At 43.7% G+C, this 23,478-nt stretch overlaps 2 protein-coding genes across 3 annotated transcripts; both read right to left on the reverse strand.

Annotated features, from left to right (window-relative positions):
• Positions 1-3,507: 3,507 nt before the first annotated feature.
• LOC133900904 (uncharacterized) lies at positions 3,508-5,130 on the reverse strand. Its single transcript, XM_062342185.1, has 4 exons — positions 4,334-5,130; positions 4,142-4,252; positions 3,983-4,064; positions 3,508-3,894 (listed from the first exon to the last, which is right to left on the reverse strand). The coding sequence occupies exons 1-4, from the start codon at positions 4,606-4,608 to the stop codon at positions 3,526-3,528; spliced, it is 837 nt and encodes a 278-aa protein (XP_062198169.1). The 5' UTR covers positions 4,609-5,130; the 3' UTR covers positions 3,508-3,525.
• Positions 5,131-21,739: 16,609 nt separating this feature from the next.
• On the reverse strand, positions 21,740-22,837 carry LOC133900989 (uncharacterized). 2 transcript variants are annotated; one of them, XM_062342288.1, is made up of 3 exons: positions 22,579-22,837; positions 22,290-22,324; positions 21,740-22,100 (listed from the first exon to the last, which is right to left on the reverse strand). In XM_062342288.1, exons 1-3 carry the CDS (start codon positions 22,706-22,708, stop codon positions 21,975-21,977), a joined length of 291 nt encoding a protein of 96 aa, XP_062198272.1. In that variant the 5' UTR covers positions 22,709-22,837; the 3' UTR covers positions 21,740-21,974. The 2 variants fall into 2 exon arrangements, with proteins under 2 accessions (XP_062198272.1, XP_062198270.1); XM_062342286.1 differs by having other exon boundaries at positions 21,740-22,103; positions 22,579-22,820.
• Positions 22,838-23,478: the final 641 nt, after the last annotated feature.

Raw genomic sequence — 23,478 nt, forward strand, 5'->3', positions numbered from 1 at the left:
CCAAACTCTATGTCTATGTTAAGGTTTTCAACCTTGAATGACATGTAAGCAATTATGGTTATAGAAATATAAATTGCACAAGGTAAATTGCATGAAAATAAATATCACGACATAGAAAGTAAATAGCATGAGAGATGACACCTGAAATTTATCCTGTCGTATTGATGATTTGTCGATCACCCCTAATACACATTGAGGTGGGTTCAAGCCTTTAACCGCTCCTCTATCAAGTATGCAATTCTCACCACGAGAAGAGGCTCTCAGTGAGCAACTTGATCTTGAGCCGATTAGTCCAATGAACTACTCACTACTTCAATTCCACTAGAGTTGCACTTTACCTCTCCAGCAAGGCGTGCACAAAGCCTCTTACAATCATCATCGTGGCTCTTTCACAAGCTTCTTTGAAGGGCTCAATGGCGCAACCACCTCCAAGTCATCTAGAAGGCGGCAACCCCCAAGAGTGACAAGCCAATATGAACTCGACTCTCACCAAATGCCTAAAGCTCAATCACTAATGCAAAAGCACTTGATTCTTGCCTCACCACCCTTTCTATGTGTAACACACGCACAAATGTGTGGGGAGGACTTTTCTTACCTCAAGTATACTCAATGGGGGCAGCAGCTCTTTCCCAAGCCGCGGGACACGAGGTATTTAAAGGCCACAACCCGAAATGTAGTCGTTGCCCAAAGTCTGACTTCTCTGCGCATCTGGCGGTCAGGCCGCAGTACGACTGGCAGTCAGACCAGCACTGGACAAACGGCTCTTAAACTAACCATTACTAAATTTTCAAGCCTCTAGCGGTCAGACCGTGAGCCTCGAACAGAGGTCTGAAACACTCTATTCACTGGTGTTCAAATCGGCAACACCTGGTGGTCAGACCGGCCACCTTGGTGGTCAGATTGCCACCCATTCCAAGATGAAAGTTCTCTACAATTTCCACGAGTCTGACCACCCACCTTGGCAGCCAGACCGTCACCATGGTGGTCAGACTGGAGTTCTTGATTATCAGACTACCACTCCTTGACCAGCAAAACTAACACTCAAAGAAATGGCAATATCTTTCTAACCCTTTGTCGGATTTAGGTGACCTTGGACTCTACAAAAATCTTATTCAAAGGACTACACATCCCAACTGATTGCTTGATCTCAAACATATTGGATAAAACCTAAAACATACTCCAAAGATCCACCACAATGAAAACTACATGGACCTTAAACTTTTGCAAAATAAATTTGCAATCTAAAGGTTCCATGCGACTAAGGGTTAATGCATTCACTATGTCAACTTGCAAACCACCTTTGCAAACTATAGTATCCTACCAAAGAGAGTATGCACATGCAATATTGAGCTTATCAACACATGGTAAAACTCAAGCAATCGTCAAGACCCCTCTTAATAGTACGACATTTATCCTATCAATTAGGTAATTTCTCTTCTCTAATCACCATTGACTGGTGAAAGAAAATGCTCTACATTTTATACCTTTGCCTTGAGCTAGCCATCCTAACAGACTTGATGAACGCATCATCCGAGTCCCGATGCTTGTTTTAGGCTTGTCATCAACTCTTCACTTGAGCTTGATGATGATGTTCATCCTCGCTTCCCATCTCGATCCTCTTTTGATCAAGCTCGATGAAGTTCACTTGATTGCTTCCATACACCAAGTATAGAAGATTTGTCTTTTTACACCATCTTCATTTGGTTCACCACCAAGGTATGAACTACAAGCATCAAGCACACAAGTTGTTCACTAAACTTGTCTCGATCTTGCTCTTCCAACTTGGCACATTGAATATCTCAATTCAATATTTGCCTTCATATGGAACCTAACCCAACTTACTCTCAAGCAAATAGCACATGGGTTAGTCCCTAAAACTCAATTGATAATTTTGTACCTTCAGTTACTTGATCTCCACAAGTAACTTTGATCTTCATGCTTATTGTCAATATTCTTAAGACCATCCTCAAACTCCGAGGTCTCTTGCTCTGTAGCTTCTTCCTCTTCACATGAGCATCACGTAGAGCTCAATGACCTCAACATATCTTTTGATCTCATGACATTCCTTAACGAATCCATGATTTATCACTTATGCATCTCCTATGGAATAATCTATAAACAATTCTCAACATAATTGCTCATCCATAGGTATTATCACAATTTACCCAAGCATTACCTAAAGCTCATTCATCTTTATGCATTTCTCTTGATCACATGAAATTCCTCAATGAATCCATGCTCAATCCTCCATGCATCACCTATGGAAATAACCTACTAACAATTCTCAACACAATTATGAGTCCATAGATATTGTCATTAATTACCAAAACCACACTTAGGGGATAAAATGCACCTTCACCTTATCCTAGCTTGTTCGTGTAGTTGCATTTGTTTTTATCTATGTTAAGGTTGCTACTTGTTCTAGAAATCGGTAGAAGTTTTAATTAGTGCCCAATTCACCTCCCCCTCTTAGGCCCTTCGTTCCTTTCAGGGGGAGGACGAGGTACTGGACGCATAACCAGCAAAGGATCGGGTAGTAGCAGGCAGTCCAACAATCCTAGGTTACTTTCTCCCTCCCTCTGGCCTACAAACCTATGCTAGCTTCTATTGCTTTTGATGACAGCAAGCTCCTTCCCTCTCCAACACTACCGCCCCTTCTTCCTAATCTATGGAGAGCCTATATATTATGCCCTCGCTACCACCCCTACCTCTTCTCCAGATCCACGGTTGTCACCTGTCACTTCCTAACCAAAGTCGTGTCCTCACCTCCCCACTAACACCCCTGACCCACTACTCTGGCCTCCTTCATAACCTTGGGCAAGGTGAAACCCCACACCCTAACTCAGCCCCACCTCGCCTAACCCGTAAACCTCGCTAAAGATGAAGGGCCACTCAAAACATAATACAACAGGGGACTATCACCTTTTGTACTTTTATGTTTCTAGTATTAATATACAATTAGTAAGGGACGATCCTATTGTTCCATCAAAAAACCATGATACAACAGGGTAAGTGGAAGGCAACAACTCTAGGTAGCTTCTTGGACTGGAGATGTGGCTTGTGGAGACACACAACAAATTTTTCACACTTACTATGCTTCATCCTTTTTCGGCATTATCTCTCACTACTACAGAAACTATTTCAAGAGGCGGTTCATAATCGGTCTTCATAGGCATTTAGCACAACCGCCTGTTATCGAAGGCCTGTGGAAATGAATAATTTCCATAGGCGGTTGTCTTAAGTAACCACCTGTGAAAAACCAATACCACATACGATTACTTAAGTGAACCGCCCGTGAAAATACATTTACACAGGTGGGTGACATAAGGACCCACTTGTGGTATGTATTGCATTTAAAATTAATAATGAGCTTATATTTTATTTACTCCAGATTTCAACACATTTTCCAGACAGATTTCAACAATATTTGAATAAACACAAGTCCAATATTTAACACAAATACAATAATATTCACAAGTACAATATTTTTACATCACAAGTCAATTCACATCACAAGCCAAATATTCAATACAAGTATTCTTTCATCTCCCACTCACAAAGCCTCAGATGGCTAGCCAATTGACCTCCGAGGTCAAAGAACATGCCACTCCTATGAATGACTTTGTGCATGATCAACCAACACATGTCACGTTGGATGTTTTGAATATCTTCGTCTTTGAGTGAGGTGTGGATACATTCGATCATCCGTGCATGAAATAAAGACACAACTAAAAGAGTTAAAACACTAGTGACAACGAAAACAGAACTAAATAAGAATGTGCAGGTGCAATGATGACTTATGTCCTCGGGGTTCGTTGTGTACCTCCCGTTTATCCTAAGAAACTGGCAAACATAATATCCACAAAGAACAATGTCGAAACCTTGCTTGTGGCACTTCAAATAAAAACACAACATATTCGTTAGTTCAATAAGACTCTTAGTCATAAATAGTGAGATACAAACATTAGAAGTGTATTATTACCGGAAAGTGTGTACGGACCGTCATTGCATCCGCCTTGGCCATATCATTTATCCCACCTTTCATTACGTACCACTTGTAGGCCCTATTCGAATGCCAATAAGTAATTATCAAATTCATAAATGATTTATAAGAATTTTTCTGTATGTATGTTTTCTTTACCTCTGTATAACATCGATGAGATCTTGGTAAGATTTTTGGGGGAGATCGGTTGAGTCAAGGACCACAAGTCTACTTGACTTCGGCATCCGCATTATACAAATAAAGTGATAGCTACATGAAACTTTATGTTAGGTTCTTGATCAACCAATTAAATTGGATACTTATGTCAAGTTCTGGACGTATCACACTTACTTAAAGTTGTAGGGAGCCATGATGCAGTCCTTATCTTGTATTTCTAGCATAGCCCTTCCTATGTAGATTGACATGTTAAGCCTACGTGATTTGGTCATTCCTCTTATGACCCTTGCTTTCTCCTTGTTACTCTTCCCCTTAATCTGGGGGTCATCTGTCCTCAACTTCACAACCAAGTTGGGCTGGGAAATTCGTTGCGGATTAATGAATCCGACAGGTACCTTCAACTTTCCAGCATCATTTAATTGCATTCTACAAAAAAATTCACTAATCATTAGCTTCTATAACATATATTGGTAGATATACAAATATAGGGGTAGATTGTATGCACTTACAGGCACCACACGCTTATGAGATTGATGTCTAGTTTATCGTGGTGGAACAAAGCGTGCATGTCCTTAAAATCTACCATGAGATAGGAGTCTCTGCTTAGAAAAATGTTAGCAGGTACAGAAGCAGTGATTATGGAGGACCCCACACAACATGCCCTCATGTACCATTCATGGAATCTCCTCATCTCCATGGAACTTCTTCGAGTTGAAACAATGGCAGAAATGGCTTGCCATTCTCATATTTCTCAGGAACATCCAGTGTAGGCAAGAAATCCAACTGATGGGTACTTAATTTTTTGTTGTTCTCTTTCGCGAGATCACCCTTCGTTGGAGATTTTAGAGCGGATGATGCCTTTGCTTTGGAGGACAGAAGCCACCTCTTCACCGGAGATGTTAGAGTCTTTTCATATGGGGTAACCATAATAGGGACTCTCCGATGCTCATGTGAAGGTACCAGAGGCTCAAACGCTGGAGGCAGAGATGCCAGAGCTACTGACGCTAGAGACGGAAGTGCCAGAGTCGCAGATGGTGAAGCACGATGCAAAGATGCCTAAGGCGGAGATAATGGGCATGGGGGCGAAGGTGCCTGAGGCGGATATACTAAGCATGAGGGTGAAGGTGCCTGAGGCGGAGAGGCTTGGCTCTGGGGTGGAGGTGCCTGAGGCAGAGAGGCTTGGCTTTGGGTCGGAGGTGCCTGAGGCAGAGATGCTGGGCGCGGGGGCGGTCATGATGCTAGCGATTGTGACTTTTGACAACTGAAGATGATATCCCGTTTGGGCTACAGAATGAAGTTGCCAACAGCCTCATCGAGAATCTTTATACCCTCAGGTGTGCTGATGTCTAGCTTGTACTTCATGAAAAGTGGTTGAACTGAGTCCACTTGTACCATGGCATAACCGGCTCAAATGTCTTGATTGTGAAACGTACGGCCTAAAATGGCCTGGAAAGGACTGGCCCATAGTAGCATCGATAGTGAAGTCTCCCTTGCCGACCAGAACATGTAGCATGCAAGGGGTAGCCTCTGTGAAATCATCCACAGGATATCTCTAGTTATTGACCTGCATGGGTCCGACGCTGCTCCCAAAGCCTGGGCTGGATGGTTACTCTATCATCAATAATGCCACCCTTTCCTTCTCCTTTTCATTCCACATTTTCATGAACTGGACCTTAACCTATTCTTGTATCTCTTCCGCTAGGGTCTTCTCATATCTATTATGGGTCTATGCTGGTCCACGGTGTCTGGGAACCCATTCTTCTAGCCCACTTTTAATCCTACGCTTCGAGTGCGACCTGGGTGTTCCTTGTTCCCCAGGGCCTTGGTAAGCAGATCATTCTCCCTGGTGGGCTCTAGAGACCCTTTGTTAGCAATCCCTTGAATGGTCTAAGTCACTTCTATGGTCTGGGGGCTTTTGAAGGCTAAGTCCCCAGACTCAGTTCATTCTAACCGAGCGTAGACCCAGTTCCTGCTTCGCTCGTCACAATTTTCCAAAGGATTGGGTTTCCTAGCCTGGGCAGCCTCTTCTTATTGTCTCCTCCATTCAAAATTTTTGAGGGCGTACCCAGATGAGCCCAGGTGATGGTTGTACTTGTTCTTCTTCGCAAGGTGCTCAAATGATTCACCCAGTTTGATGGTCGCAAGTGTGGTGTTTTGCCTAACAAACTCCACCCATTGGTCTGGCATAATATTTATGTATTTATTCTTCACAAAGTCCTTATTCAGCTCACTCTTCCAGCCCCAAAGCTCTTTCCCATAGTTTTCAATGCATTCTGTTTGGTGGCTTCCTCTGTTCCCGAGGGGAATTAGATGGTTCTCTGCAATGTTGCCCATAGGAACTCGTTTGTCTCATCTGATAAAAATCGTCAATCAGTTATTATGATTGGGACGTACTCCTTGACAAGAAATCCATGACTGTTGCGGAATTTGGCACATGCCTCATGAGGTGCAACAAGCTCCCCTTCAACACCAACTTGCGTTACTGTATAAGCACCAGAGGGCAAATTGCTTTTACTTCGCTCGCCCCGTCTTCATTTCAGCATGCACCCAGAGGGACATGAAGTTTCGGGCACATAGGGAGCGGATGGTTGTGGCACGGAAGTTTGTGGTTCATATGATCGGCGCGAAGATCTTTGCACCCTCACCATCTAGAGAGAGAAAAAAGGAGAGTTAACATAAAAAAATATTCCTCCATTTAATTAAGAAGTATAAAATGCATTAACTCAGATAAGTACCTCTTCAATGGGATCGTAGTCATTGTCACTTTCCCAACGTCGGCTCTATCACTCGCACAGAACAGGGCTCGAGCTATGACACGAGCTCGAGCTTTCGCTGCTATTGTAGGAGGACGACTAGTGTGGGCTTAGGCTCCTATCCAACCTCCTCCTTGCATCCGCCCCATCTTATGCTAGGGCGCCTTCTATTGGGAGCGGCCTCTGTGCCAGGGAGGTCTCTATTGCAAGCGTCCTCTGTACCGAGGTGGCCTCTATTGCTAGCAGCCTCTGTGCCAGAGAATCCTCTATTGCGAGCGGGCTTGGGCTCCTATCCGACCTCCTGATTCCTTCTGCTTTTTTAGGGGTAACTATCCTCTTCTACCCCATGGTACTTACTCGACCACTGGATTATTGTTACCTAGAAAACTGACAAGTATGCAATGGTTTATCAATGAAATTTCTCGTTCCAATATGCCATTGTGAAGCAAGATGCAATAAAGATCAAAATGCAATGAGTAATATTAGCTAATTATATATCAAGACTAATCTCCATGAGGCCCTTAAAATATATTGGAAGGTTCAAAAATCTTGGCTAATTATGTATGGACAAACAGCCTTGCTGCTGCACTATTAAGAACACTAATACTATTTTCTGGAAACAAAAAATTACTCTTTTAGTTCTGTTCTTTTCCAATGATGTTATAGGAGTTGAAAGTATTCCTTTTCATTTAGAATTTTGAAAAGAGACGAAAGTTTATTTTCCTAAGTCGACCCTATCTTATTCAGTGTATGCTACATTGTACAAGGCACAATCTTTTTGTGCATTCGTTACCAGTATCAAAGGTTGGTGCTGTAGGAGCAAATCAAATTTATTGAGTTTGCAAGAGATACAAGTTTAATAGAAACATGTGATCATTCATAAATTAGCTCAAAAGAAGCCCTATTGTACGAACCTTTGTTCTTACATAGCCATATTGAGAGGTCATCCAGTGCAAAGGAAACCAAAATATATAGCATTACGTGCACGACTAGGGTGCTATAGAATAACTTAGTTGTATTTAAATATTCATGAATTAGATCAAACAAAGCCCTCTTGTATGAACCTCTGTACATATCCATCTTGATAAGCCAGTACTGAAATCCAGTGCAAGGGAAACCGAAAGATACAGCATTACGTGCACAACTAGGGTGCAATTTTCAGCAAGAAATATAGAATGACTTCAAGTGCACCACTAGTAAAACTAGTTCAACAATCATGTATCTAAAGATGCATAATTCCATGATACCAAATCTGTAGAAATTGCCATCAATTGGCAGAATAGGCAGCAAGTTAAACAAAAGCAAAGAACGGGTCTACATACTTTCGCAAAGTTGAGCTACTAAACATCATCAATAGGATAACAATCGATAAAATAACTGCTTTGTGTACCAAAAACCATCATAAACTAAAAGAGAAAGAACATTTTATCTACATACTGAATATGATAACCTTGCCAAAAGTTATTCAGCAAAAGACTCAGATAAACAAATTGGCTCAGACTGTGATATATCACACTTCAACACTACAGAGCAAGCTAAAAACAGTGAAGACCGAAACACAAACCTTTAAAACCAACAGAAATCACCACTCTCATTCATGTTAACAACCGTTACAAAGTGCCTCCAACATGCCTCAGGAAACAAAATTATTTGCATTTCTAAGACAGCACAACTCACAAAATTATTCGATGAACCAGCACAACAATGGCATAAGGCAAGCATCACATATCTACAAATGAAAAACTAGAAATGCCATGGACTCAAAAGAATTCCCATGTGTCCTTTCCAAACAACTTCAACCCAGCACCTGGAATATGTAACATGAGAGTATATACTAGTTTCTAGTGATATGTATAGCAATTAGAAAATTCAGAAAGTGTTAAAAGATTAAAGAGATGTCATTCATACAGCTTTCAGTTTTTTAGAGCCACCCACTGAGCAATAATTTCACACAATACTCCGATACTTCAGATGCACAAAACGGGTCTCGGCCGAGACAATGGTGACAACAGCCGCGTTCACAGTGACCATGGCGGCACGATGGCCGGACATCACAAAGAGAAGAAGGACCACGGCTCGGCCGGAGCATCGAATACGATGGCTCGGCATGGTATATATAGAGAGAGAGGAGGGGATGGCTACTGATAACGGTGGCGAGGTGGATAGTGCGCCTGTATGATGAGGTGGACGGTGTGTCGGTGGTAGTTGGATGCGAGCACCGAAGGAGGGAGGCCGGACTAGGCGTGACGGGGACGACGGCGCGAGCGGATCCTCATCGGATTTCGTGAAGGCGTTAGCGTCGAACTCTAGGATGGTGTCATCGCCGGCGTCGGCGTTGGCGATGGCGGACAGCGGTGGAACAGAGGTCGGAGGGAGAGGGCACGCCGCCCGGAGGACTAGGGTTTAGTGTCGGAAGGGGCTCAACGCACTCCAGGGGGAACAAATTATATGAGACCGGGTCTCACAGAAAGACTTCCATCTCCGTGTGACACGTGTTTGCTACTTCTCTCACATGTGTTCAATCAGACCGTTGGATCCAGAACGAACGGCATGGATCAGGGTCTCACGGAGGCCTTTCTGTAGAGGGTCTCGTATAATTTTCTTCCCACTCCAGGATGGTGGCGGTGGTGGCGGATGGCGACAGAACAGTGGTCGGAGGGAGAGGGCCTCGCACTGCTATATATATATATATATATATATATATATATATATATATATATATATATATATATATATATATATATATATATATATATATATATATATATATATATATATATATATATAATGCATTTCCACAAGCAGTTGACTCAATGAACTGCCTGTGAAAATCATTTTAAATATGTTTTTAAAATTTTTATAATTAAAATTATTCTAGATGCATATATTTAATACATATCCTTAATACAATCCCATATATTAATTAAAGCATTTAAGTACTCCATACATGCCCTCAGTATTAAGTTACATAACATGTATGTCACATTGGAAAAGAAATTGCATGACATGAAAATCACATTGGAAGCTAAGTTACCTAACATGGCACACTGTTTTTCCTACTCCATCAAGACACATGTAGGGCATCACAGATATACCGAGGGTTGCTTCTGGATCTCCGAAAGCCGGCACATCGTCGAACGGATTGTATTTTTCCTCATCCTCCACATTCTCAACTCCGAAAATTCTTTGTTTTAGTCAACAACTATGTACTTCTTTTCATTTGTGGGGTCATTTATATAGAAAACATATGCAATGTGATTAACGAGTACTCATGGGTCATCTTTATGGCCTACAATGCTGAGGTCGACAGTTGTGAACCCATAGTTTTCCACCACCACGCCATTTGGGTGTTTGACCCATTTGTACCGAAAGACGAGGATCTGCAGATTCACTCCATAGTCGATTTCCCAGATTTCATCTATGAACCCACAGTAGGTGATCTTTTCCTCCCCTTCTGTGTCATAGGCTTCTATCCGAACGTCGTTGTTTTCAATCGTGCTCTTTTTGTCCTTTGCTTTGGTATAAAACGTGTACCCATTACTGTCATACGCTTGCCATGACGTAAGTAAACTTGATGGGGCCACAAGCTAACATTTTCACATTTTTTTTATCTACGGATTCACCATCTGGAAGGTTTTGGTTCTTGAACCATGTGGTGAAGCGACGCTTGTGCTCTTTCAAAATCCAATCATGTGAGCGGCCTTCATTTTCTGTGTGAAGCTTATTCAGGTGTTGCTTGATGTACGGTACCACTATCTGGAGCTACTGTAAGATGGTGAAATGTGCTTCATCCACTGCTTTGTAATCATGATCGATTGATCTTTTCTTTTCTTTGGTCCCTCTTCCAGACAACCTCCCCTCATGTTGAGATACAGGTACACCAATTAGTTTAGCATCTTTTATATAATTGATGCAACACTCAACGACTTCCTCGGTACTGTAGCCCTCGATTATGAAACCATCTGGGTGAGCACGATTCTGTACATAGCCCTTGAGAATGCCCATGTACTGATCAAACGCATACATCTAATGTAAGAATATAGCGCCCAGTGCAATTATCTCATTCACGATGTGAACCAAGAGGTGTACCATGACATCAAAAAAGGATAGAGGGAAGCACATCTTAAGTTGGCATAGAGTCTCTACCAAGTAAATATATAGAGCACCCAGTTTTTTAGCATCGATCACCTTCTGAGCAATTGCGTTAAAGAAGTGACACAACCGTGTGATGACCACCTTTATGTATCCTAACTTGATACCCCTGATTGCAATAGGGAGCATCTGCGTTATCATCACATGACAATTGTGAGACTTCATGCCAATTAGCTTCAAATCTTTCATCGAGATTAGTTTCTTGATGTTGCCTGAGTAAGCAGTCGAGACTCTCATCCCACGTAAATACTTGCACAATGCATTTTTCTCCTTAGGTGTCAGAGAGTAGCTAGCTGAGGGAAGATAATGTTTCCCATTTGGTCTGTCTTTAGGGTATAGGTCTGGCCTAATTCCAAAATGCACAAAGTCCTTACATGACTTGATTCCATCCTTTGTCTTGCCCGGTATGTCTAGTAAGAGGTCAAGGATGCTATCATCCATATTATTCTCAACGTGCATGACATCGATGTTGTGGGGAACGTCCAAGTCCTTCCAGTAGGGCAAATACTTAAAGAAAATCGTCATCTTCTTCCACAGCATGCCGGTCGGCGTCTCACTTTTCTTCCTCTTTTTACCCTTCGGTTGCTTCCCAAAAACAAACATGATGCTCCTGACAATTTCAAACACTAGTGCCCTGCTGTGAGATTTTGGGCCAGTACCTTGCTCAATCGTGTTATCCAAATGTTTCTTCATCTTATGATATCTGTGAGTTTTGACTAAGTCTCATCAGTGTCGCATGTACACTACCTTCTGTGACTACGGAAGGTACCCAGACGCGGTTTCATCCATGCACACCACACATCCCTGCTTCCCTTTAACCTGTCTCGATAGGGAAAAAAGGGCAGGATAATCACTGTTGGGACCAAAATCCCAGACAAGGTGGGCCTTCGGTTACGGGGATATCGAAGGGCCCTCAGAGTGACACGTGTTAGAGGTAGAACAGTCTTTCGATGCCCTTCCGGGTACAGTGTGGCCCTATTTATAGCCGTACCTGGCCACCATAGGTGCGGTTTACAAATCCTACCCCCTCACCTGCTACATTCTCGGAATATCTAAGGGTATTATGGTACAAGTGATCATAATTATATAATTACAACCCTACCCCGAACGACCGAAAATGGGCCCACTGTCCCGCAGTGATCTCTGCCTCCGAAGATGTACCGAAGCCTTCTCCACTCGGATGTCCATCAGATGGCCTTCATCCCTCGAGCGAAGGTCAGCTCGTATCTTCGCCCGCCACGATCGCTCCAAACCGCGGGCATGGACTTCGCCCTTCGGTCGAAGATCGCCCTTCGATCGAAGATCGCCCTTGTCTTCGCTAGTACAGGAGATCGAAGATGCGGGTGCACCTACACCCTTCGACCAATGGTGTTTCGTGATCTTCGCCACTTGTAGATGAAGTCCCTGAAACAAAGCTACAATGGCAAGCATGCAATATTTCCAGTAGACTACGAGGTACCCTCTGAAGAGGAGGGGGGCGGGAGATCATCCCCAATAGTAGCCCTCTACTGGTAAGATTTATCTTCGATAGGCCGAACCTGTAGTCTGCAAGATGTCTCAACGCTGTCCCCTTCGGCCTATCGAAGTCTAATGGAGCAAATGCATGTTGTTGAAAATTATCATTATTATTATTGTGTTTTTTTTTTGTCATAGGTTACCAAACAGTTCCTTGGTAACTGCCACACGGTTCCTTGGTAACTTCGTGCATTAAATGTTCTTGATGTAAACCAAAGCATAGTTTTTCCCGCTAGTTCAATTTTCGACGCGTGAAGTTCTAACCGCCATCGCCCTACACTATAAATATCATGCCGCTGTCAATAATTTTTACCGCGCCTTTACTGAAGCTGTCGCTCTCATACGAAGCCTCCTAAGTTCTTTCGAACCTTTCTCGGAGGAAGCCCCACTTTTTAGCTCTTCGCGTAATTTGTTGTTCGAGTCACCTTCTTTGAGCCGAATGGCGCCGAAGGTCCGATCTTCTCGCCCGAAGATGTACTGGATCGGGCAGTCCAAGGTAGATAACAAAGTGGTAGCCAGCCTTGTGAAGGAAGGGTTGATTAGTGATGTTTCGAAGGTTCGGCTCCCCGGTCGGCAGGAGACACCGGAGCCTGCCGATGATGAAGCGGTTGTGTTTGTCCATTACTTCCGAGCGGGTCTTCGCCTACCATGCGATGACATGGTTATTAAAGTACTGAAGTTATTCAAAGTCTATCTCCACCAGCTGACACCCAACACAATAGTGAGGATGAGGCTCTTTGCTTGGGCCGCTCGGTCAGAAGGAGCGAAGGCATCCGCTAGGGCCTTCGCTGCCGCACATTGGCTTCATCATCAACCCAAACCGGTTTTCGCCCGCAGAGTTCAGAGCGAGGCTCACTACGGCTGCTTGAACTTCGCGTACCGCGCTGCGCTAACTACGCCTGTCGTCGTGTACAAGAATAAATGGCCTAGTGACTGGACTCGATGGTGGTTCTACCACAAGGTGGACACCGAAGAATTTCTCATATCAAAATGTGAAGAGGTTAAGGGAAACCGCGCGCCAGACGTACGATTGAAAGCGTCACAACAGACAGCCCTCGAGGCCTTCGCTAGGTGCGCAAAATATCTATCTACCCATGACCTGGTGGAGGAGATCATAGCTACCGGGGTTTGGCCCCTCACCCGGGAATGGACTATCCCGGAATTTGGGGAAAAAGGGCCCGAGGGGCTCTGCCGGCCCCACCCTCCTGTGCACAGCTTCCACGGGTATGCGATTGCCTGTAAAAAATTCATATATAATTTATGTCTTTGGCCTTATTTGCTTACTGGTTTTGATATTTTCCAGATTTGTCGGTGGCCGAAGTGGAGGCCAGAGTTGTGATGCTTGTCCGCTAGTTTACACCAGGCGAAGCACAGTTGTGCGCCGAGCAAGGCCTCGTTCGAAGACTCAATCGAGTCTTTGAATACCGAGGCCTTTCTTATCTCGAAAGGCCGAAGGCCTCCACCATGCTGTAGGGTGCTCGGGAAGGGTCTCCGGCAGCAGATGCAGGTGAAGAGGTTGCCGATGGTCCTTCAACGAAAAGGAAAAATCCTGAGCGATCACCGCAGGGTGGTCGAACGAAGAAGGCCCTTGCCCTCCGGAAGAGGCCATGCAAAGCTGCCCCCAAAGTTGCCCATGCAGAAACGTCTCCGGAGGGTTTCGCCGCATCACGTGATGTGCCTAGGCGGGAAACTCCCGAAGGCACCCAGGAGGGCCGGGCTTCAAAGCCATTGTTCTGTTCGCGCGTGGACCTTCCAACGCTAATCCTGAGTGATGACGAGGAGATGACAGAGATGGGAACAGTCCCTGAGGCTACCACTCGAGAAACCGAAGTTGAGGGAACCGATAATGTTGAAGTGGTAGCATATTCTTCGCCATCTTTGCCCTCAAGTTCCTCTACTGGGACTGAGGCGTCGACCCCGAGCGTGCCTCACCGCGGTGGAAAGGGATTGATTGGCCTTGGCGGGCTGCTTGACACGAAGGCCATAGCACCCAAGGCATTCAAGCCTTCCTCCTTCGAACCAAGCGTCGGGGAGGTTGATGACGCGAAGAAGATTTTCAGCACCTTCGTCCTCCCCGAGCTTGAAATCCCGCTTGGCCAGAAACCCGCCAATGAGCTCCTAGACACTTTCGATGTGGCGATTGCGAAGGTATACCGGTATTTTCTGATATTATTGTACTTAGTATTTTGCTCACATGTGTGCGACATTCCAGGCTTTGCTTTTATCTCGGGCTCAGCGCAAGCAAGCGGAGAAATCCGAAGCCCGTGCTCGGAGCACACACGCGCAAATTGATATGTTGCAAAAGTGCGCCGAAAAAGCCGAAGGCTAGAAGTGCGAGTTATCGCGTCGAGTGAGGGATGCTGAGTCACTCTTGGAACAGCTTGAAAAGGAACTCAACACCCTTCGCTCGGAGAAGCAAGTCGCTAAAGATGAAGTGAACTGCCTGCGCCAAAACCTGCAATCTTCCGAGGTGCAAGTATGTGACCTGCAGGTTTTTTGAGCCTCGGAGAGAGCTAAGGCACAGCAGCTGCAAGTCAAATTGAGCGAGGTGAAGGCTTTCTTCGAAGATGCCCTTAACGTGATTGGGGAGCTCGAACCGAAGGCAGTCGCCGCATGCGAAGCCATCAGCCATACCTTCGAAGGTATTGGTGCCTCAGTGACTCACCCAACAATTGATCTCGTCGGGCTGGGAGGACTTATAGGTTGGATCAGTGAAACCAACGGAAGCCTTCTCCCTGCTGCTCAGCTTTACGGTGACTTCTGCGTGGTGGTCGCTGCCCGGAGTCTTGTGCAATCGATTGAGATGATGGGCTGTGACCATCATACTGCTCTTCAGAAACCTACCTCCCAGTATTCGACGGACTTGTCAACTTCGGCCGTTACGAGGGCGTCGACGAGCACCGTTCGATCATTTACCACCAACTACTGGTGCAAACAGGGTCGCGAGCTCGCTCTTCGAGAAGCAGAGATGAACCGGTAGCGGGTACACTGCTTTATATTACTTGTTCTCTTATTTGGTTGTGGCACATAATTATTTTTTTGTAATGAAATATCTCTTTTGCAGGCCAAGGCGAGGGATGATCCCTCGTCTAAAGCAACAACTGCGACGGCCGAAGATACTGGAAAGGTGGGATGATTCAGCGCGAAGCATCCTTTCGTTTTTAGTTTTCCTTTTCTTATCGGGCAATGTAATGCACATTGGTGATGTAATATATTTTACATTTGTTACGAAGTGTTTTTGACTTGTTGCGCTCTAGTGGTGCTTCGATCGCGAGCCTCAGTGATGGCGGAGCTAGCTCCCCCTGGAGATTCATTTGCCTCGTTTGATCCACCTGAGTCGAGGCTGCAGGTGTATACTGTGGTGCAGGAATCTGTCGCCACTGGTTTGCAAATGCCATGTTCTGATTGTGGTTTTGCCACCCTTCACTTCTCCCGAAACTTGCTGCAGGGTGTACGGTCCTTGCGTGATCAAGAGACTGCTTCGCCAAGCTCTCTTTCATAGCCACAACCTACGAGCACTACTTGGTCCGGTGGCTGGCTCCTTCGCCATGCAGCTCGCAGTAAAAGGTTGTTGGGTCCTGCGGAACCCGTCCTCATCGGCCTCCATGGCCTCTTCCCCTACCGGCTCGGCCTCCTCTATTGGTCGCACTGTGAGCTTTTCTTGCCCCTTGAGCGACTTCAAATGGGCTGGAGTTAATCTGATTGACCTCTTTTTGCCTTAAATAGTCAGAAACTTCGGGCTTTTTTGGATGGTGCAATCTGTCTCTAGGATTGCTACTGCCTGCCTCTCTGGCTGATGCATGTGGTTTTACTTTGGAGGTTGCCATTTCGTTTTTCCTTCGGAGATGATCGAGCTCAGATCTTGAGTATTCTTCCATCTTGTTAAGCAGCTTTTGTATGCTTCCGGGTCTTTTTCTCGTGAGCTTTCCTGCTAATAGCCCTCCTTTGGTGCCCTGTATTGCCGCATCGATGATTATATCTTCGCTCAGCCCCTTCACTTGACAACGTATGTGCACGAAGCGGCGCATGTAGCTCTGCAAGGTTTCTGTTGGTTGCTGCTTCAGTGCGAAGAGGTCGGTAGCGGTAATTTTATCTGCTCGATTTCCCTGGAAATTGATGTACAGTGCACTACGCAATTGCTCCCATGAGTATATGGATCCCGGGGGCAACGCGGAGTACCAGGATCTTGCTATCCCTTTTATGGCCAATACAAAGGCTTTCACGAATGTTGTACCATCCCCTCCGGCAAACTCCACAGCCGCTTCGAAGCTCATTACAAATTCCCTTGGGTCTAACTCTCCGTCAAACATAACCACTCTGGGCATCTTGAACCGTGGTGGCCATGGCTAATTCTATAGATCCATGGCCAATGGGGACTCTGGGTCTCCCGTGGATGACCTCCGCCGAAGGTCCTGCGAAGTTCATGCCATGTCTCCCCGCGGCGTCACCTAGCAAGACATGCCTTCCGCTTGGTGCAGCATATCGACTTCCTCTTGGATTTTTTTCCAATGTTTTCCTAGCTTCATCTGCCCGCCTGTGGTATTCTACGACTTTTCGACTTGCTGCCAGGCCATCTAACATGCGCTTCTTCTGCGCTATATGCCTTTCCAACTCTTCGGCTTCTTGCCTGGCTATTCTCTCTTTATTTGTTTCATCCTCGTTTTCATACTCTGCGAAGTCGTCAAGGTCTACCCATTCTTCATTTCACACCCTTTCGCCTTCTTTTGCCAGAGGCTCGAAGTGTGCACGATCAATTGGTTCCGCATTAACCCGGAGTGCTTCACCGTGGCGGCCATCACTGGGTCCTTGTGGTGCTACCTCAACTCCGCAACATTGCTCTCGTCCGCCCGAAGCTCCACCAACCGAAGCATTACTTGATCCTAGCATGGCCGAAGGGGGTCTTTCGGCCGAAGGCCCAGCTGCGGCTAGACGTTCCGGCAATACTTCCATTGTTCCGGTTGGCTTCAATTTCTTCTTGGGTATCATGTTGTCGAAATGTTCGGTCCCCATGGACGGCGCCAACTGTTGGGACCAAAATCCCAAACAAGGTGGGCCTTCGGTTACGGGGATATTGAAGGGCCCTCAGAGTGACACGTGTTAGAGGAAAAATAGTCTTTCGATGCCCCTTCCAGGTACAGTGTGGCCCTATTTATAGCCTGTAACTAGCCACCACAGGTGCGGTTTACAAATCTACCCCTCACCTGCTATATTCTCGGAATATACAGGGGCATTATGGTACAAGTGAGCGTAATTATATAATTACAACCCTACCCCGAACGACCGAAAATGGGCCCACTGTCCCGCAGCGATCTCTACCTCCGAAGATGTACTGAAGCCTTCTCCACTCGGATGTCCGTCAGATGGCCTTCGTCCCTCGAGCGAAGGTCAGCTCGTATCTTCGCCCGCCGCGATCGCTCCCGACCGCGGGCATGGACTTCGCCCTTCGGTCGAAGATCGCCCTCATCTTCGCCGATACGGGAGATCAAAGATGCGGGCGCGCCTACACCCTTCAACTGATGGCGTTTCATGATCTTCTTCGCTTGCAGATGAAGTCCCTGAAACAAAGCTGCAATGGCAAGCATGCAATATTTCTAGTAGACTTCGAGGTACCCTCCGAAGAGGGGGGGAAGGAGATCATCTCCAACAATCACTGATGGTAACGAAAATCATGGCTTTCGGCGTGAAGTACTGTCGTCGGAACACATCCCACACCCGGGCACCATCGTTCCACAGTTTCACCATATCTTCTATCAGTGGTTCTAGAAACACATCTATATCTTTGCCAGGTTGTTTCGGTCCTTGGATAAGAATGGACAACATAAAGTACTTACGCTTCATGCATAGCCATGGAGGAAGGCTGTAGATGGCCAGGACCACTGGGCAAGTTCTATGTGATGTGCCCATGTCACTGAAAGGATTCATTCCATCGGCACTCAATGTGAACCTTACATTCCTTAGTTCTTTAGCGAAATCTGGATACATAGCATCGAACTTTCTCAATTGGCTAGCATCAGCGGGGTGTTGTAGCCTAAACATGGACAATAGATTTCCATTGTCTTCTTAGTCAAAGCGGACTTCTTCACGGCTTCAATAAAAGCCGAAAGTCCTTTGATGTATATTTCTCCATGTCTTGCGCATCGTACATCCATGCTATGTCTATCTTTAAGTTCAACCACAAAATTAGATACATAAATTAATTAGATAATAATAAAATCATAATTAAAAAAGAATTTTTTAAAATATAGAAAAAAAATTGGGCACATTATGATTATAATATGTCTATGCAATTGATTCTACATTGGCGCAAATTTATGGCTCAAAACAATATGGATCCATTACTCTCTCTCCCTCTACATCTAGATTTGGATCTAGATAAAAAAAAAATCATCATTCATGATAAAACCTCCTAGAGGCTTAAAACATCAAACTGAAGCTACATTGTTGAAATATAATGCTAGAATCATGTGAATCTACACAATGGAATCAATATTACCACAAATTTTATATAATTTAAGGATCTAAATGGCTAGAACCATGAGCACTCTAGAACATATTCAAACCCTAAATAAGCCAAAAATCTAAATCTATACTTCAAAAAGATGCTACCTAGGGATGAGATACTCTTACTTTAGATGCCTCCTCCAAGGAATTCAAAAACAAAATCTTCCACCTTTATTTTCAAATTTCGCAACCACGTCTTGAGTTGTATTGTTCAAACAACAGTTAGCTCGGTCTGAATTGAGCTCCTCACGGACATGCACTATTTATGAAGATATTTACACAGGCAGTTCCTAATGTGAGCCGTTTGTGAAAATTAGTTTCTATAGGCAGTTCGTTATGTGATCCACTTGTGAAAATAGCTACATTTCTACAGGTGGTTCACATAAGGAACCGCCTGTGAAAATGGATATTTTCCGATGCGGTTCCTTATATGAACTGCTTGTGAAAATAGAGCTATTTTCATAAGCGGTTCGTGGAAATTAGTTTCCATAGGCGGTTCACATCAGCACGGAGCCGCAGCCGAGTACTCAGGTGGTTTGTCATATGAACCCCATGTAAAAATGAAACCTAGATGTCTCAAAAAATAGCTTTTATAATAGTGTCTATTCTACTTATCTATAAATTTCTTCAAAAATTAGCAAAATAGAAAATATTGGAGATGTAGGTTTGGACAAATGCTATATATAGCCATGTAAATTACAACATTAAACAATGTTATTTTTAAGTGATATACATTTGACGAACAGCAAAAAATAATAGTAAAATCACTATTGATGCAAATATTTGTCTTTTTCATATCTCTGAATTGTTTTTGGATTTGATCTTGACATTTTTCACAGTATACATCCTTCCATATATCCAGTTTTGTGGGGAGTTTTTAAAGAACTTTAGTGCCTACCTAATGCAGAGCCAGCACCGCAAGAAGGGGATGCACAGGGTAGAAGGTCAGCGATGGCAGGTAGCAAGATTGCTTGACGCTGCTGACCAAGAAACAAGTACACGGGGTAGGGCTCGCGTGTGGCCCGTCGTGCTGGTGAGATAGGCTGGCGCTGCCCAAGGTGTCAAGGGAGAGTTCAGTGATTCTGCAAACCAACAAAGCGCTACGTGGACCTTTCCAAGCGCGAATTGGTCACAACTAGGGATCTCAAACTTATATAAGAGATGTAGATGTAGATAGTATTAGATAAAACCCCAACTAGCAAAGGGTATCGAAGAATTTCAACATTTGGTGGAAAAGATTTTATGGTGCGAGCATAATGGAAATAAGATCAGAAATGGTAAGAAAATTAAGAGTATCTCAAGATAAACGCTGAAAAGATGGTAAAATAGTTAAGAGGTGATTTGAAAATATTATAAGAAACTAAGTGGATATGTACCTTGGTTTATATGTGATGAGTTATTGATAACGATTGAGATAAATTTGGTTTACATGAGCATATCTATGTATTACAATGTATGATTGTGACTATGACTAACAGGAGAAGGTGAGAAATGTAGTTGGATAAACTTGTGTGCTTGTCTTATGATGTATAGGTGATGGATGCAACTTGACGATCGATGGCAAGATGATTGGGACTAAGCAGGGTGCTTGGTGCCAAACGATCAATGAGGTCAGGTGGAGTCAAGGGTGATCCTAGTTGTACACTTGGAGAGCAAGCGAATCTTGAGAAGATAAATGAAGATGGTGTGTTGATAAATTCAAGCGAAAGGGATGCCGTTGTAAGTGACAAGATGGGCCGAGGGATCGATAGCATAAGAGACTTACCAGTGGTCAAGATCGCAAGATGGAGTACACGTATTATTATTAGAAAGATTACTTGGAATGCAAAAAAATCTAGGTTTTTTAGGATACAAGAAATCTAGAAAACTTGGGATGCAAGAAAAATAGAAAACTTGAGATACAAGGAAGCTTCTGAGGCCTATAAATATGAGAGGATGGCTATGAGAGCTTCCTTGATCTATCTATTTGAGAGCTGAGTTATAGGGTTTTAGAAGAGAAAGAGAGAAATGACTTGGTTATGGTTTATGTGAGAGCTGTGTATCCAAAATCATTTATAATTAGTCGAAAATAGAGCATTCCTCTACAAGTAATGAATATCGTGTTTTCTCTTGCCCGTGTGTTCATCTCCTTCTAGTTTCTCTCTTTTGGTTCCCTTGCATAATTGCAAGTTTTTCGGTTGTGTTGCGTTTTTCGTTTTTGTTGGAGAGCTGAATTTTTGCATTGTGTTGAAGTTATTCTTCTTGTTTCTAGAGAGATAAGAATCATCTATAAATTATCTATAAATTGGTTGTGAACCATCCCTTACTTCTAAATTTATCAATTTTGAGAGTTTCTTCACCCAATACCTAGTTCTTTTGGATTTGAGTATTTCTTCATCAAGTTGCAAGTTTTTGTAAGCAATGACATTTGAAATGGTTTTCTATGGAACCTAGGGTTCAGATCCATCCATTAGAGCTTTTGATCAAAATAATCTTTTCGGAGATGTTCGGTGTGATTTGTTTTTGTTTCTCTCGGTTTCTTACTTCTATTTTTATTTGAGACGCATTAGGTAAAAGATCAAAATAGACCATCCATGAGGCTCCCATTCACCCTCCACTAATCGTTTTTCTCGATCCTACAGAGTGGCAATATAGTGGGAAAAGTTCAAGGGAAAACATATCACCAAACATAACACTAAGCATTACATTAGTAGAAGTAGAGTAGATTCAGTGGAGGCTCCACGGCCATCTATTACACAAGTTACCTACATACTAGTACACGACTATTTCTATGATCCATCCATATACTCTACACAAGCATATAGCATTACTCATATGTCATCTAACTATATAATATATGTTGTCAATTAGTTTAACGATGGTTGTACACACAAGCTGAGCAGCAGTACTGTCGATCAGTTCGGTATAAGCTTAGAGCGAGGCTTGGAAAACGCCGGAGCCGGGTCATAGCGCCCATAATCGTTTGTCTTAACCATATCGCCCGAAGCTGTTGCTCCCTTTCCAGATGCAGCAGCGGAATGCTTCTGAATTAAACCACACGTGAAATGAATATAAATCATTTGTTTTCCAAAGAAACATCAGCTCGCTTTTCTTGGGCTATTCTCAAACTTAATAATATGGATTTGTAAATGATTTTTTATCATTCTAGCTCTCAAGAAATTGTGTTTTATTGAACATTGCTACTCTCCATAGGTATATCTCATGTGTACCTTGTGAATCTTTTCATGCGCCAGGCCCCTTCCTCCTGCAAAAATCACCATGAAAGATTAGTGAACAAAAATCATATTTTGCATATTTGTCTCATTTAGACAGGTACATGTTTTTTTCCTCTCAAATAATATGGATCCTGCAACTTTTTTGTTGAAAATATATCGAATATATTTTGACAAATCCCGACTGTTCACATCTTTCTCTTTATGTAGTTCAAAGACAATTTACAGAAAATTGAAAATATTTTATAGGAAACCAGAAAATAAATGGTGGAACAAGGAAACCAACCTGCAGTGCAAACTGAAAGCGCTGACACAACAATGAGCAGAAGAACAAGTACTGAAGCCCTGTCTACTTTCTTGGAGCTCATCTTCTTCCCTTCTTCCCCCCCAACCCTTCCAGTTTCTGAACACTGCATCAGAACAGTGGATATCCAGGTTTATATAGCAGAGGGGCAGTGCTCCAATATCCAATCTCAGGATGATTGGTGCGCCCAAATTCCTCCTTATAATAACGGAAAGCTAAAGGAGGATAATGAGCACTTTGCCTCCATCGTTTCTGAGTGTGCAGCCAAGTGCTAGTGGGGTGTTAATATGCTACTATCTCAAGGCGAGCGAAAGGAACAATGCGTTAGTGGAACGCCTGATTGCTCCGGTTCTTTAAGGTGGTGTGCTCCATGTCTACCACTAGAGAAATGACAAGGGGAACCACTTGGGGCCATCCGGCGAGCACCATCGAAAAAGGGGTGCAAAAACAATACGCACTGTGAATTCCGACTCATTGAGCACAATTAGTGATTTGCACTTGATTGTGTTTGCGTGTCAAAAGGTTCAATCGAGTTTCATGCACTAACTAGTTTGTGCCAAACATTGAGCATGAGTGAGACATGAGGTCATTAGCTAGTGCTAGGATCTCAGAATATTATTCCATGGACACAAAAAAAATGCTAGTAGAATATATATATATATAGGAGTACACTACAACAATGATTGTAATAGTTATTTCTGACTTGCCCTTTTCAGACATCCATATTTACAACATAAAAACACAAATAAAAAAGGTAAGAGTGTATTGCAAGTGCTAGATGCTAATTGGTACGGGCCATGCATTGTTGATCAACTGATGGTTTATTCTCATTAGCAATAATAAAGTACGGGGTTAAGCTGGGGTTCAATTGCCGCTCACAGT

The sequence above is a fragment of the Phragmites australis genome, chromosome 19 (assembly GCF_958298935.1).
Source record: "Phragmites australis chromosome 19, lpPhrAust1.1, whole genome shotgun sequence".
NCBI lineage: Eukaryota > Viridiplantae > Streptophyta > Magnoliopsida > Poales > Poaceae > Phragmites > Phragmites australis.